At 41.6% G+C, this 15,214-nt stretch overlaps 2 protein-coding genes across 2 annotated transcripts in view; one reads left to right on the top strand and one right to left on the bottom strand.

Moving 5' to 3' along the window:
• Positions 1-3,760: 3,760 nt before the first annotated feature.
• On the bottom strand, positions 3,761-8,539 carry PDE12 (phosphodiesterase 12). The gene is made up of 3 exons (XM_071755868.1): positions 7,240-8,539; positions 6,120-6,198; positions 3,761-5,405 (listed from the first exon to the last, which is right to left on the bottom strand). Exons 1-3 carry the CDS (start codon positions 8,482-8,484, stop codon positions 4,963-4,965), a joined length of 1,767 nt encoding a protein of 588 aa, XP_071611969.1. The 5' UTR covers positions 8,485-8,539; the 3' UTR covers positions 3,761-4,962.
• DNAH12 (dynein axonemal heavy chain 12) overlaps positions 8,483-15,214 on the top strand; it is a 61,446-nt gene continuing 54,714 nt past the window's right edge. The window contains exons 1-7 of the mRNA XM_071756446.1: positions 8,483-8,588; positions 9,748-9,926; positions 11,853-12,016; positions 12,464-12,554; positions 12,806-12,832; positions 13,687-13,876; positions 15,138-15,210. Coding sequence (XP_071612547.1) covers positions 8,483-8,588; positions 9,748-9,926; positions 11,853-12,016; positions 12,464-12,554; positions 12,806-12,832; positions 13,687-13,876; positions 15,138-15,210 — 830 coding nt within the window. The remainder of the gene's footprint in view (positions 8,589-9,747; positions 9,927-11,852; positions 12,017-12,463; positions 12,555-12,805; positions 12,833-13,686; positions 13,877-15,137; positions 15,211-15,214) is intronic.

The following is a 15,214-nucleotide window of genomic DNA, read 5'->3' as shown; positions in this document are numbered from 1 at the left end:
GCTGTGGCAATGACTGACTGACACTCAGGGGTCCCTTTTGAGCATCAGCACTTTATTCACAAAACACCTCTATTTTTATACTTGTCATTATCTTGTCCAAGAGTACAGGCATAGTTTGTGTAAATTTAGTATTGGTTATTATGAGCTAATCCAAGGTCTTGTTATGTCTGTTACCTACATTCTTCTTGCCCAAAGTCACCAACTGCTTTTGCTTCAAGGGTAAAGTACTAATACATCTAGGCCAAAGTCTTCAAAACTTAAAACACTGTCTGTTACAAGTGTAACAAGTGTTTTTTCTTTTATTTGGCCATGCTGACACAATTTATTAATTGTATTTTTAGTACATGCATGACTGGCTTTTCATTTTTTTTGAACATTAGGAGAGAAGTTTTGTATGAATATTCAGATCAACATACATACCAGAGCAAAGGGATTACTTTTTCTTTAAATGTAACTAACCTGATCACTCAATTCTACAAAATAAATTGTGGTATTTTATGTTAGTTTGCATTTGCTTTGGTTTTTAATTAAAAAAAAGCTTAGTGATCAAAATAATGAACTTGCTCTGTAACTGTTTGAGAGAGAATTTGCAGACTTTGGTCCAACTTCTTGCAAGCAGAATAAAAATCAGTTCAAATTGCATCAGAATTAGCAACAAATACTGCAAGCATTTGTACTCCCTTGGTTTGTTCTCTGTTTTAAATGTACACCAGTAAAAGAATGTACTGGAGACAACAGAATGCTACAAGGGCACTTAGAGCAATGGCCTTGCTTGCATAAAAAGTGATACAGGGTTTTACCAGTAATGAGAATTTGGAGCCCAGTCTGCAGTTCCTTACTCTGTGTAATCTTCATATTAAGGTCTGGACAAAAGCAATTTGAGTGCAATATCATCAAACTTTGCACATCGCTTGGTCCCAATCCAACTTTTCCATCCTTGGTACTGACGGGGACTTAAATAAAAAATGACATTCAATATGCTTCTGTTGGACCTGTGCACAATTCTTAGCTACCAAATGTGTTGTTCATTGTGCAGAAGAAACTAAATGCATCAGGTTCTATTTCAAAATCCAGAAAAACTCTGAAAAGTTTCAGGCTTTTCTTACTGGATGAGAGCTGAAAGTCTTGAAACTTTTTTTTTTATTTAATGCTAGGAATATGAGAAATGAGGCAACTACACAATTAATTTGAGTTGTTGAAGGATCTGACTCCTTAGTGTGTTGGGTATTTTCCCCCTTTTCTCCTTCCTTTTCTTCCTCTTCTCAGTCATACTTTACATTATTGTTTGCTTTATTATGATAAATAAATATATTTTACTTGAAGGCTTGAATTACTCCCTTCAAAACCAGCAGTGAAACAAGAAATAAGGATCTTTAAGAATTCAAGTACAACTGTCATGGGCAGCTAAGATCCTTTTGTCTGATACAGACAAGGTCAGGGATAAAAATAATGCAAGTTCAAGTTGCCAGACCAGTCTGAAGGATCTGGCAGAACCTAATTTGGTTTTGTACATATCAAATACACAGGTAAACTACATTTCATGAGAAACAGAACAACCCAAAAGCGAGCCAAGTATCTGTTCCCTCCAGAGAACCAGTCTTTCAATGTTCTTAATTCTTGTAATGTTCTTTCCAGTGTTTGTCCACAGCAGGAGCCAGTGTGAAAAGAAACTCCTCCCTCTCAAGACAAAAGCTGGGAGCAGAGGTTGGAGCAGTCCCATCTCTTGAGTTCATTGCATCCTGTATCCAAGATGGGAAAGTTGATTAGGAAGCCATCTGCCCTGTGCTCTCCCTCTCCTTGATCTGCAAGGAGACAGAAGCTGCAACCCCAGTAACAAGACCGGGAAGGAGAGGGACATCCTGTTTCACAAAAGGGAAGCAGAATAGCAGGCAAGTCTATTCTCTTAGCAGCTCCATCTTCTGGTACTATGGGGAAAATCCAGATTTTTAATGGTTTGGGAAATAGGATGAAGCAATCCAATTGTAATAGATGGGTACTAAAAAGTAGAATGTTTTTTAATGTTATAGGGGGAACTCAACTGGCCTGTGTAATACGATTTCACTTCCAGACATAACAATTGCAATCTTACTATCCTAAGTTCCTGAGACAGCGTTTCTGCTGCAAGCCTACAGGTGTGCATGGGGTTTTTTGGGGGGTTTTTTCCCCCAGATTTTTCACAGCTGGCAAACTGCACAAGGCCTGTGATTCAGCTGTAATGTAGTAATTTTCAGTGTTTTTCCAAGGTATTAATACTTTTTTTTTCTCGAACAGATACTCCATTATTCTGCCTTTTATAATACCATATACTTGGAAACATTTGAAGGTATAACCTTCCCTCGTTTACTAAATACTCTTTGCCCAGTTACAAGGTCTACAGCCTCCATTATGTTTGCAAGATCTTCTCCTTATTCCTATATTTTGAAGTTTAGCTATGAATCAGATACTTTTCTCAGCAACTTTTTAGTCTGTAGGAGTGCAGACATCACCCTCAACTCATTCAAGACTGAATTATACTTTACTTTTTAATTAGACTTATCAGGTAACAATAACTGATCAAGGACCCACCCAAACTATTCAGGGTTCAACTTTATAGGGTGAGTAATGTCCATCACTCAGTTGCAATGTTTTAACATCATTAATTGCCACATTCCATTTTGATTCCTAAGCTTTTTTGTCCAAAGGCCCTTACCCACCCTTTAGCTTCACTAAATGCCAAGTTAGCAGAAACTGAAATCTGAAGGTTTACTGATCAGCCTGCCAAAGTACATTACAACTGATGAGTGTTCTTTCAAAGAGGTCACATTTCAAGCTTGGCACCAGATATGCTCAAGAAGGTGAATACCTCCCAGCCCTGATCACTTATTCCCATAGCTGAGCCTGCATCTTGCTCTTTGGGCTCGAGGGGCTTTATGGTGAATCAGCTCAGAATATAATGACCCACTACAATGATAATACAGTCCAGAAAAGAAAAGGCTCTGTATTTTTAGCTCGATTACTTCCCCACTTGAGGTCACTGTAACATGAGCAGGAACAAGTATCCAGAATTCAGAGGCACTAGAGCAGGATGAGGTAACAGAGATTGAGGTGAGATGATGATGGAAGGTTAACGACTAATAGTGCTGAAAAAAAAACCTACTTGCAGATGTTTACTTGAGATCTTTAGTAATCTAGGTTTCTACAAGCTTGCACATTAGTGTAACAGTCCTTTTGTCAGTTCCCATTTACCCATGTTTTTATGTGCAGAGTTGCTAACAAAATTCTGGACAGTTCATGATATTTGTCATCTCATGTCGTTGTTTGATACATATTAGATTTATGGACCTGCATCTTTTTAGCCTCTGAGGCTAAACCTGCCTATTGGCCTTTCCAGTGCAGTTGTTTACCAGATTCAACTTGTTATATGTGCAGAAACTCTAATAACAAGAAACAGTATTAATAGAAATAACATAGAAAAGGCTAAAAGAGTGCATGGTTACCAAGCTTCTGCAACGCAGAATCCTTCACAGCACAGCAGGTACTACTAACAAGAGACAGAGCCAACAACCCTCAGCAATATTCTACTTGAATGAAACTGCCTGTTTTTAGCAGTATATGAACAGTTTGCTAAATCCCAGCTATAAACTACAGTCCACCAGAATGTAGTGGAGGCAAGTTGTTGTGCAAGCATAGGGTACAGCTTTTATCTGCCTGGGTGGACTTGTTCTCCCACAAAAGACACCAGCAACTAGAGAAAAAAAAAAATCAACTGGTAACAGTGACAGACAACTTAAAAGAAAATTTTATTAGGTCAAAAGGGACATCTAGTGAAATAGTATTCAAATGCTGTTTGCTTCATATGGATTAATAATGCAGGGAAAGAAGCTTCTTGAATGATTCAAACCCCTCCAACACAGTCAATGAAGGTACAGATACAATGCATTTGCCCACATCCAAATTATCTCCTACAAAATAGGGAAGACTAGACTATTTCTAGAAGGAAAAAATGTGGGTAAAAACACTATTAAAAATTCGGCCTTGTTTTTTATGACATAGAGGGTCAAAATAGAACAATTGGGATAAAGGTCTGCAAGTCACTTGTGGTTTTTTTTAAGATTTAGGCACATGTAGCAAATGCACCACACAATTGAGTCTCTATCTCCCTCTACCTGAAAACAGATTCTATTGTTAAAAAGCTCCCTCCCATCTAGACTTGGCTGTCCAAAACTTCAGTATTTCTTTTATTGCCAATGCCTGTAAACAACAGAAGGAACAGATATTCAGAGTAGATGCTACCTATATATGTAGTCCAATTTTACCAAGTGCTGAAGTTACCCTCATTACTCATATTAAGTGGACAAGTAAAATGCTTCCAAATCAATTATAACCTTGAGTTTAACATGGTTGACTGTTGACAGAAAGCCTATTCGCTGATAAATAAAGAACATCTTTAAAGAAGGTAATAGGTACAAGTACATTGTTCACACCACTTACTAAAAATCTGAGACATAGTAATGGGAATTGAACAAGACAAGCTTATTTTTTCAAACACTGTCTTGCCACAACAGTAATTACAATGAGGCCAAATCAACTAAATGCATGTTTTCAGGTTCTGCATTTGGCTGTGAATTAAATGGGGTTGTTTGTTCACTGTTTTTTAAATCTGATTAAATTAATGTATTTTTTTTTAACAAAATAATTCTTAATCCTTTAAAAACACCCATAAAAAGGTATATGATAATCCAATTTTCAAAACCCCCTGCTTTAAATATATTTTCATATTAGGATATAAAAAGGGAAGGGAAAAGTTGCCATGCAAATCTTCTGAACAGTGTAATAATATTCAGTAGAACCACTAAACACATGAGCTTTTCAATAATCGTTCTAACTTTCCTTTCAGTAGCATAGAGGCCTGGGTGTAACCTCAGCACCCCAGCAGTCGAGTTTCTTGTTTGAAAAACCCCAAAGCACCATGCAAGAGCTGATCTATTTCCACTTTAAGTCACATATTAGTGCTATATGATCAGAAGGATGTGAAACACTTGGCAAAGCCTGATGGGTTGTTACTTCTTCATGACTTGGCAACGGAATGACCTGTTCAACCTCCAGAGCATTTTTGTCAATGAAAATGTAGTCCAGACATCCATGAAACCCACCAACATAGTTTGTATAAGCAGGTTCTCCACAAGCACTGAGCAGTTTGAAAGGATGGCTTAGAGGCATATTGCACCTTTCCTCTTCACCATTTGAAACCCAGTCTTCATGATCTTCAGCAATGCCACCACTTTTAATAAAACTGTAAGTTCCAGATGATGGTGTACTATTAAAATCTCCACAGAATATGACTGGTGTGCTAGGATACAAGTCACATGCTACATGCTTGATGTGAGACAAGGCTACAGCAATTTGGATGAGTCGGATGTTCCCACCTGAGAATATAAAAGCATATTACACCTCACAGCAGCACTGGAGGAGTTTTTCATGTTGCTCATTTAAGCACATATCATTTATAGCTCTGAAACAGCAACATCATTTCAATTGTCTGTGCACTACATTTTAGCATAGTTTTCCTAAATGAAGAGGCCTTTGAAGTTTGTGACTGTAACAGTTTTAGTGAGGCAGACAATGTTTTCATTTCAACATGCACATACAAGAACTCTGAACCTTACACACCCATAGCACAGCAGCTTTGTTTCATGTCTAACATCCTAATAATGTTCCTGAAAGGCAACTAATAACTAGTAACTAATTTAGAGGAGAATCCCTCCTAGGAGCTTCTATAGCCCAATTTGGTTGCTATTATGGCAATACCCCAATATAACTCCTTAAGGTACCACAGAATTGGGAAGCCATGAGCTATCTGTATTTTGTGGCCTACTCCGTGGGTGAACTGCATGTAACATGACTTGCCTTGCTTTCAGCTATATTCTACTGACTCCAAAGCAGACTAAAACAATCTTACTGTAAGGAAAGAAAATAAACAAAAAGACCTGGAAGGCTTGCTTCATCTAGGCAGGATGCCCTCAATTCCAGAATAAAAAGTTATAGCTGCAAAAAAGTTGAGGGAAAATCTGTTCACCCCAAAAAGGACAAAAACCTTTACAAACCCAGTTATCCTACATTTGGGAACATGAAAGAATTACCTTTTGGATGCCAGTACAGGTGGGTATTGGCTACACAAATCTTCCTGGAAGGAACATCTGTAGACTGAAGAACTGAAACCTTCAAGAGAAAAAGCAATTTTTTATAAATCTTAAATAGAGAGGTTATAATATTTTAAACAATGCATTAGTCAGTTTATGCCTTTAAGGCAATCCAATTTAAACAACATGATGCTTTTAACTAATGAACAGTACAGCTCCTAACTTGAGTGTATTCATCTATATAAAGTCTGGGTATCACCACTTAATCCAGGTACTTAACAAATGCCCTTTTGTCTATGTCTGGTTTGGCTGTATTTTCCCTTTAATCCATTCCATACTTTTTCATAATACCAGGCTAATGCTGTACCACTATTTTCTTTCATTTTCTGTTCTCCCGTCTCTACAGCAGAATTGGAGTGGTAATTGGTTTTAGCAACAAAACTGCAACATTGCATAGTTGCTAAACTGAGGCTAAATTAAGTCCATCAAGAAAAGTTTGTTAGTCCTACTCAGCCCATGAACAGGAAACTTTCACCAGTGAGTGTTTCTGAAATTCCTGACTGATCTACATCTTGCATGTTGGATCTTGCATGGCAGCTCTATTGGCAGACCCACTGACATCAAGCTCTCAAACCTGCCCAACATTATTTCTCTCCCTCCTGTCACTTTGTAAAGTGACATCATTTAAGAAAGCTAAATTAACTTCCTGTAAAAAGACTGTAAAGTAGATGATTTTTTAATCAAATACATATTCTCACACATGAGAGTAAGTATTGACAAACTTGGCAGTCAATACCACCATGAACACCTGGCCCACAGTCTCAAGAGCTGCCTTCATGTTAACACATATCTTAACACAGAAAACAACTTTGCCTTTATTTAACAAATTTTGGTGATGCCATACGTTCCATTTAGTAAAACCTTGATGTTCTCTTCTTTTTTGCAAGTTGCTCTTCTGCTCTGTCGATCACCCCAGCTAACAGAGAACATACCACTGTTCCATGTTTCAGACTGCTAACCCTTCTGCTAGTTTGACACTCAAGAAACCTGGCTGCACCTGCCGGGAGAGGTTTGAAGAAGAGGAGAAGGAGAAGAAGAAGAATGCAGCAGAAGCTGGTACCTGCAGCACAGATGATCTTTGCAGCACCTTCTCCTTCACCAGAGGGTACTCGGCCAGCTTCTCACACAACTCCCTGTGCAGGTCTGAGAGCAGGGCTTCGCTGAAAGCCACGTCGTGCTGGCTAAGGAGGCTGAACTTGTCCCTGCGGTAGAACGTGGCCAGGCCTTCGTGCTGCTTCTCCTTGATCCTGAAGAGCCCTTCAAGTCCAAAAGCATCCAGGGCTGGAGACAAACTGTCCACGAAGACAGACTTATCCACTTCTTGCAAGCAGATGAGGTCGGCGTTGTAGCCCGCCAGCTCCTTCTTGAGGAGGTTCTGCCGGTAATCGAGCTCCAGGGCGTACGGGGCGCAGTAGGGGTAGAGCACGGTGCGGGAGAACTCCGTCTGGGCGTAGGTGTCGGCCAGGATGTTATAGGAGACGGCGCGAACGGAGTCCTGGCCGCAGACCTTCTTGGTGTAGAGGTGCCGGGAATCGAAGGTGCAGGCACCGGGGCCGGCCTCCACGGGGCCGCTGCTCTCCACCTCGCGGGCCGGCCCGTAGCGCTGCGCTCCGTCCCCGGGCGTGCACCGCAGCTTCAGCCGCAGCCCCACCAGCGCGTTGGAAGGGGTGAAGACGCGCTCGGTGCCCGCCGCCTCCACCCAGCCCGGGCCGCCGTCCCCCGCCGCCGCCTCCCCGTCGGCCTCGGGCCGCTGCTGGCGGTACCAGCGGAAGAGGCAGTGCTCCGGAGCGGCGAACTCGGTGCTCACCTTGGGACACACGGGGAAGCCGGCCAGAAGCGAGCGCGGCAGCTGGAGCTCGGTGAGGGCCGGCGGGTTGCGCTCCACGCGGTACTGCGCCTCCCCGATCTGCAGCACGGCCCCGTCCTGCCAGGCCGCCGCGTTCGGCACCTCCTCGGCCACCGCCTCCCCGTCGCGGGTGAAAAGCCGCACGGCAGGCGTCTCCGCCGCCGCTTCCCCCGCCGAGCCGTCCTCCGCCCGCGCCTTCTTGCTCTTTTTCGCCGCCTTGGCGTGGCCCTTGGCGGTGTTGGTGGCGATGCGGGCCAGCGCCCGGCCCAGCGGCTCCGTCTGGTCCCGCTGCATGTGCCTGGCGCTGCCGTCGGGAAGCACTAACCGCAGGCTCAGCTTGGGCTCGGAGGGCACGCACCGCACCACAGCCCGCTCCATGGTGGCGGCGGCGGGCAAGCGGCCACCACCGGCGGGGATGCCGCGGAGCCTCCCGAGGGCGGAGCGCAGCCGGCGCCACATGGAGCCGGCGCCGGGGCTCGCCCGCTTCCGAGAGGCGCAACCGGAAATGGCGGGAGGCGCGCGCGGCCTCGTCAGCGGGGTCGGGCGGAGCGGCGCGAGGGGGCGTTAGCGCCTCACCGTGACAGGAGCGGAGGTCCCGCTGCGGCCTCGCTCCCGCTACTGAGGGCCGGGCCGCTTATCCCGGGGATTAACGCGACCCTGCAGCGTAAGTGAGGCTGCCTGGAAAAAGAGCGGGCTTTGTTTTCTCAGCAGTGAGGAAACTCCTCGCGTCCTGTCAGGAGAGCCCTCGCGCCCCCCCTGGCTAAACGGCCGTCTGGAAAGGGGGTTGGTTTCCCAAGTAACGTATGCCAGCTGCCTAAGGATAAATACCTTGAGATGAAGGATTTGGTTCTGTTTGTGAGAAAGCATTTCATGTCTGAACTCAAACTTCAAACCATATAGTCTTGGGTTGCTAAAATGTATTAGGAAGTTGCCCAGAACTTTGAAAACGGGTATAAAACTCTCTTTAGCCATTGTTTTTTGCAGTCTCTGCTCATGGGGCTCTGCCCCCACAGATCCAAAACTCAGATCTGAGTCTGTCAAATGTAGACAAGTGGGTAGTAAACTTCTAGAATGTCATAAAATTTCCATTTATAGCTTTACACAATGTAGGAGCTTAGCAACAGCTATCTGATGCATGAGGGTATTTTAATTTCTAAAGAGTTCTTGCTGTGATCCAGAACAAGGTTTTTATGTGCTTTATGGAGGCAGAACACTGAAGCCAAGAGACCGACTTTCTTAGGCTATGTAAAGCCGTGTGGCAAACCAGAAAATTTAAGGTAAGAATTTTCTACGTCACTGTTTTTTTTATTATTGTTTTTATTTTTTTAGTCAGAAGATTATATTAGTAGCCTGTTATTGGACAAAGTGCACCAAACACCCTTTTTGTGAATAAATGGGGGTTGAATTGGCGTTCTGTTTTGGGCAGGTGAACCTTGGTAACTGTATCTCTTTTTAAGGGCTCTGTGCCCCTTTATTTTCAAAGCAGAGGCCTGGGCTGAACGCAGAGGTCTGGCCGCGAAATAAGTGTTTTTTGCAGGGAGCTGCGCGGAGCCGTGGTTAATGCCCACAGGTGCGAAGGGCCTCGTTAAGGCTTCGCTGAGGGGGTGGGTGGTGCGGACCCTCATTTGCTCCGCTTGTGGGTCGGGGGAGAGGGGTTTGAAACACCAGCTGTGTGCGTGGTGTTTGACACGGCACCGGGTAAGGGACACGGTGCTAGGTAAGCGAGCGAGCAGCTGCTGCCGGCAGAGCCGCCGCGATGCTCCCGGGGCCGGCTTCGCCTCGCCCCTCCCGCTGCCTCAGGGCCGCCTCCGCTCCGTGGCAACCGCGCTGTTGTCCCGAGCCGCCTCCGCGCCGCCGTCCTGCTCGGCACCCCCCGGGACAGCAGGAGAGGTGAGGGCGGTGTGGGGTGGGGGGCTGGGGCTGTTGCAGGGGGGAGTGCTGTCCTTCCCCCCGCACCGACAGGGCTGCGCGCCCGCGTACATCTGTGCAGACAGAGCGCCGGGAAGTTGGCTCGGCGCTCTTTAGCGGAGCTTTATTTATTTGTGTTTCTTTTAGTGTCTCTACCAGCAGCCTTTTTAATGCGTTTCTAGGACATACCGTTAATTTAGGAGGTAGCTTTGGCGTTCCTCTCTGAGGAGCTGTTGAAATCCAGTTGTGAGTTTGTGATTCCAGGGGAACCTTGCCTTGAATCTTTGGGGATAGTCGTACTCGGCTGCAAGCACAAGACTTAAGCCGCTATAGTGTCCTGGTTTGGGCTAGGGTAGAGCTAATTTTCTGTCTTTGTTAAGCTGTGACATATAGAAGCATAGCATTGTAGTGAACCTGAGCTCAGTCCCACAGTGTGTTTGGGTTTTGTTTCCTTATTTCTTTTTCTAAGAATCTGTCTTTATGTGAGGCTCTTGGAGAATTTTGGCTGCGAAGTATCTTTAATCATGGCTACCTGCTTCACATCTTCATCTCACCCCCAAATTAGCATTGCTGTTTCAAACCCACAACTGTCTCAGATTTTCTATTGTACAGCCCAACTACCTACAACTGTGGTTACAACCAAATCTCCAATCTGCTTAAATCCAATAGCCACCCCCACAAATTACAAACTTCTTCATTGGGAGTCTGCATCTACAGGGGTTTAGCCACATTCCCTCACTCACATTAACACCTTGGTTGTCTCTTTAATTTTAGTAATCTCAGTGTGGTATTTGCTCAGTTTGGCCTTGTGCAGATGCACACCTTGGCATACTGTAAGTGAATATTACCTAGAGAGCCTGAAGTTGCTGCAGTATAAAGGAATGCAAATGCTATCAACCTTGGTATTTATGGAGACACGTGTTTCTGTAGCTCAGATAAACATTTCTAAATAGCCAGTTCAGACAAAATTATGGCCTGCTATGCTCTAGGTAAATACCTAAAACACTGTAACTGGGGATATTCCACTTTGGTGGACTTTGAGTTCTCAAGTCACCACAAGACTTCAAGCATGATAAAGTTGTTTCTGAATAGTACCGAGTTTTGCACTGCTTCTTTAAAAAAATGAAAAAAAATCATGCTCTTTCTTAACCTTTCACATATGTAATAGAACTTCTAATTAATACTTTGCACATAGAAAATAAGCTTAATTATTTTTTTCCTTGAGAAACATGAAAAGAAGAATGCGGTGCTAGCTGTTTTAATTAAATGCTTTCTGGATAATTTCCTGTATTTCTTTCTGTTGTCTTTAACAGTGGTAGAGTGCATAAAGAATAACTTTCTCATAATTTCAGTCCCATTTGTTTGACATTGGTAAAGCTGTAAGTCTCTACTGAGGTCATTATGATTTTTGTTAATCTTTCTTTAAAGACTGCCTCTCACTCCAGGAGACTTCTAGGATGTCATATTAGAAATTTTGCCACAGCTTTATCTTTATAGTAATATTAAATATCAAGGTTGGTTTTGGGGCACTTTTTTCCTCGGAACTTTAAGAGGTCACTCTTGTCCAAATTTGTTCCATGTTAACTAGCATGGGTGGACTTCATGAAGCAGCAACTTTTTTGTAGTGATCAGAAGAAAAAGGAGTAGGTAGTCACTTACTGAAGCCACAGGGGGAGCAAGGCCACATCAGAACAGGTAATGTGCCTCCAACAGGGCTCCTCTAGTGCAGTCAGCTGGGGTGGGCTAAAAAGGCTCCTTTTCTGGTGTGCACAGCTGGTAGCACTTAAGGAGATTTGTAACAGAACTTTTATGTAGTATTCTAACCTAGAGTTACTAGAACTTTACCATCTTTATTTAGTATTGTAGACTTTGTACACACTTAATTGTATGTTAGAATCTTGGTTTTGTTGTGGTTTCAGATGGCGCACTCAGAGGGAGAACCTTCCAATGAAAAGACTTTGAGAACTTTGTTTTCTCCCACTGTTTTACCTTCATCAGTGACGTCTGATTCGTCACCAGTACTGAATAAACTGCTGAAGTATCGAAGGTGCAACGAACAGCAAAAGATGCTTAATCAGATACTGTGAGTTTCATGTAATTCAATGAATGTTGAATTTTAAATGAAAGAAACATTGTACATTTGACATCTGAGAAATTAGGTTTGTTAATTTTAACGGTTTTTGATGTCACTGTTTCAGTACTGAACACTTTCTATCTAAAATCACTAATAGTAGAAGAACATTTGATGGAATCTTTAATGGTTTTTTTCTTTCACAGCACCCAAATTCTGCTTGAGGTATGTTTGTTGGGGTGAGTTGTAAGGAGAAAGTGACCTTCATATTTTAAACATTGTTTTTGATAGACTGAGAAAAAAAATCCTTTGTCTTTATGAAAACCTTATCTGGTGAGATTTTGATGAGAATCAGTCTGGATTACTTGCTTTTGTATCAATGACCCAAACACGAGTCTACTTCTGACAGGCTTCTTCATCAGTGTTTTAATGCACTTCTGACTCTGCATTTTACTTTAGAGTTGATCGAGCGTTTCAAGCATATCGCATATCCATGGAAGAAAAAGATTACAGAGAGCCTGTACCTCCTATTCCAGAACTACCTTCCACTGTGAGAGATTTCCTAAAATTTTAACTGTTGTGTGTGTTATACTTTGTTATTGGGGCATTTATGCTTCTTAGTACTAGTATGTCCTTACTTACACTTATCTCAATCCTTAATAATCCATAGCTAAAATTATATGCTTGTGTAGTCCCACGGAGTAAAATCTTTATTTAGAAGTAGTAGTTGCATTTTGTATTTGTCTTTTTTTTGTTTGCATGTTCTTAATACAATAGGACTTATTCTTTCTTTTTATACAGATGATCAATGAGCAGAGAAAACAAAAAGTAAGTTAAAATCTTCAGTTTTTTGTAGACAATGAGTGAATGGCTTCTATTAAGAGGGGTTGAGTATGTTGATAGGAATTAATGGTGGTTAAACAGGAAGAGCTTTTTTGGTAGTCTTGCTGGGGGAAAAACAGAAGAGTAAGCAAAATAGGAACCCTTTGTTGTAGTTGAGCAAAAGAAAAGTATTTTTCTATTACCAGAAGTATGTCCAGCAATAACTTGAGTTTTAATATAAACCTCAAAGTTCATTACTTAGAAAAAATTCTAACAAGCTTCAGATTTTTTTTTTCAGCTGAGGTCGTAGACCATAATTTAGGTTGTACAAAAAGTAGTCTTCGACATTGTTCACCTAATTTGAAGAACATGGACAAATCCTAGAATTTGTGTATACTTTTAAAAATAATACTTTACCTCAGAGAACCACTTTAAACTCAAGTTAACATTGAAATGTTTGTGTTCAGTAGCTTAAGGAAGTATTTGTTTTTCTTAGCCAATCTTAGGTAAACTCAGTCTGGAGACTAGAGATTCAGATCTCTTTTTTTCTTTTGCAACAAACCTGCCACTCAAAAGTGCAAATACCCATTTCTTTGGCAAACACCATCCCCCCTCATTTGTGTGTGCTTTTTGCCAGATAAATGTTGGTCCAAAGAGCAACATCATCATCCTTTAACTGCTCTATCATCAGTCAGGAGCTTAGGTAGAAAGGAAAAGACCATACTAACAAGTACAGTCTTTAAGCACTGAGGCAGGGAGACAGTTTTACCAACCAAGGTGAATAGATGTTATTAGGCTTACCTGATGCAGAAATACTGACACCAGCAGTTATTAGGCCTCTGCCCATCCTCTCCTTCCAGAGGGACTATCTCTTCATGAAGAACCGTGTGCGAAGTAATCCAGTGGTTTCCATTCAGCAGCAGTGGCTGATGTCTATGCTCAGATTGGTGCCACCATCGCTTATGGAAAGCAAAAATAACAAGCTGTTAGCTGAAAAGCTCTTAGGGGAGGTAATAAATGATTATGAAACGAGCATGAGAAGATGTACAGGTAAGTACCAGAAACTACACAGCACTATTATTAATATATTAATGCATATATGTATTATTAGCTCTTCCATGTTCTCGTCTAAAAAAGAATTTTTCTAGATTGTTTTTTCTACCGGGCATGACCTACATATTTAAACACTGATTTCTTTCTACTTCATCAAATATATATTTGCTGTATTGTCAGGGAAACACTTGCTGATTATTTTTGTACTAGTAAACAATTAAACAGCTGGAGGTATAGCTCAAGAAAAGGCAAATGTAAACTTAACAAGAAAAAGGTTGATTGCTGATAACCTTATTTCATTGATTTTTTTTTAACATGTTTAGTTATTTGGTGCAAAAATGTATTGCTGTTTTCAACTAAAGAAAGCAGAAACTTATGTACTGATTTATTTTTTTTTCCTTTTTCCCCTCTTCAAGGACAGCACCCTTTTTTAAGCTGTCCATCCCCAAGCACCTTCCTTAGGTTTTCTGATGCTGCTTTCTATGTGTGAGGAGGTTAGCAATAAAAATCTACAAAGATAATTAGCTATTTTCAGATATGACCCACACAAGACACTTGAGTTTTTAAAGCATTTTAGAAGTTTAATGAATTACAATTTTGAAAGTGACTTCCTCTGAAGTTATGTATTTTTTAAATATACATTTTCAATTTCTGAAATTGAGCTAAATTTTGTCAATATTTTTTTCTCTTTTAACAAAATGCATATTTAAAAAAATACATATTTTGACATAGGTCTAACTTTCTAATGTCATCAGTGGGATAATCATGTATATATGTATAGCATCCCACTAAAACTATATTTAACAAAATTGCCATAAATACTTAAAATCATTGAATATTTAAAGTCATAAAGGAACTATGGGGATCATTGAGTCCAACTCCTGGCTCCTCACAGGACTACCTAAGACTAAACCATGCGACTAAGAGCATCATCCCAATGCTCTTGAACTCTGCCAGACTTGGTGCTCCACTGTGCTGGGGATCCTGTTCAGTGACCAACCAAGCTCCCAGTGGTGAAACTGCATAAAGTACTTCATTATTTATACACTAGTCCATCAGAAAACCTTCATGAATAGGGGACAAAATTGGAATTAAGCCACCTGAACCTGTAGAGATATTTAGCCAAAGCTGTAATTTTGGGTTAAATTCTGGGAGAATTTGTTTTGAAGACTTGAATGATATTTACTTTTCCATTGTACTATTTACTTGTTTATACAGTTGTTTAATTTTCTTCTAATGTTTTACTTCATTTTCCTAGTGCGACGCGTTCTTAATAAACCAGATATAGCAGGACTTGAAGATGAGGAGGCACCTTTGCCTTCATCCCCCCTGTGA

Source organism: Heliangelus exortis, chromosome 12 (genome assembly GCF_036169615.1).
Source record: "Heliangelus exortis chromosome 12, bHelExo1.hap1, whole genome shotgun sequence".
NCBI lineage: Eukaryota > Metazoa > Chordata > Aves > Apodiformes > Trochilidae > Heliangelus > Heliangelus exortis.
This window is presented reverse-complemented; position numbering and strand designations above follow the sequence as displayed.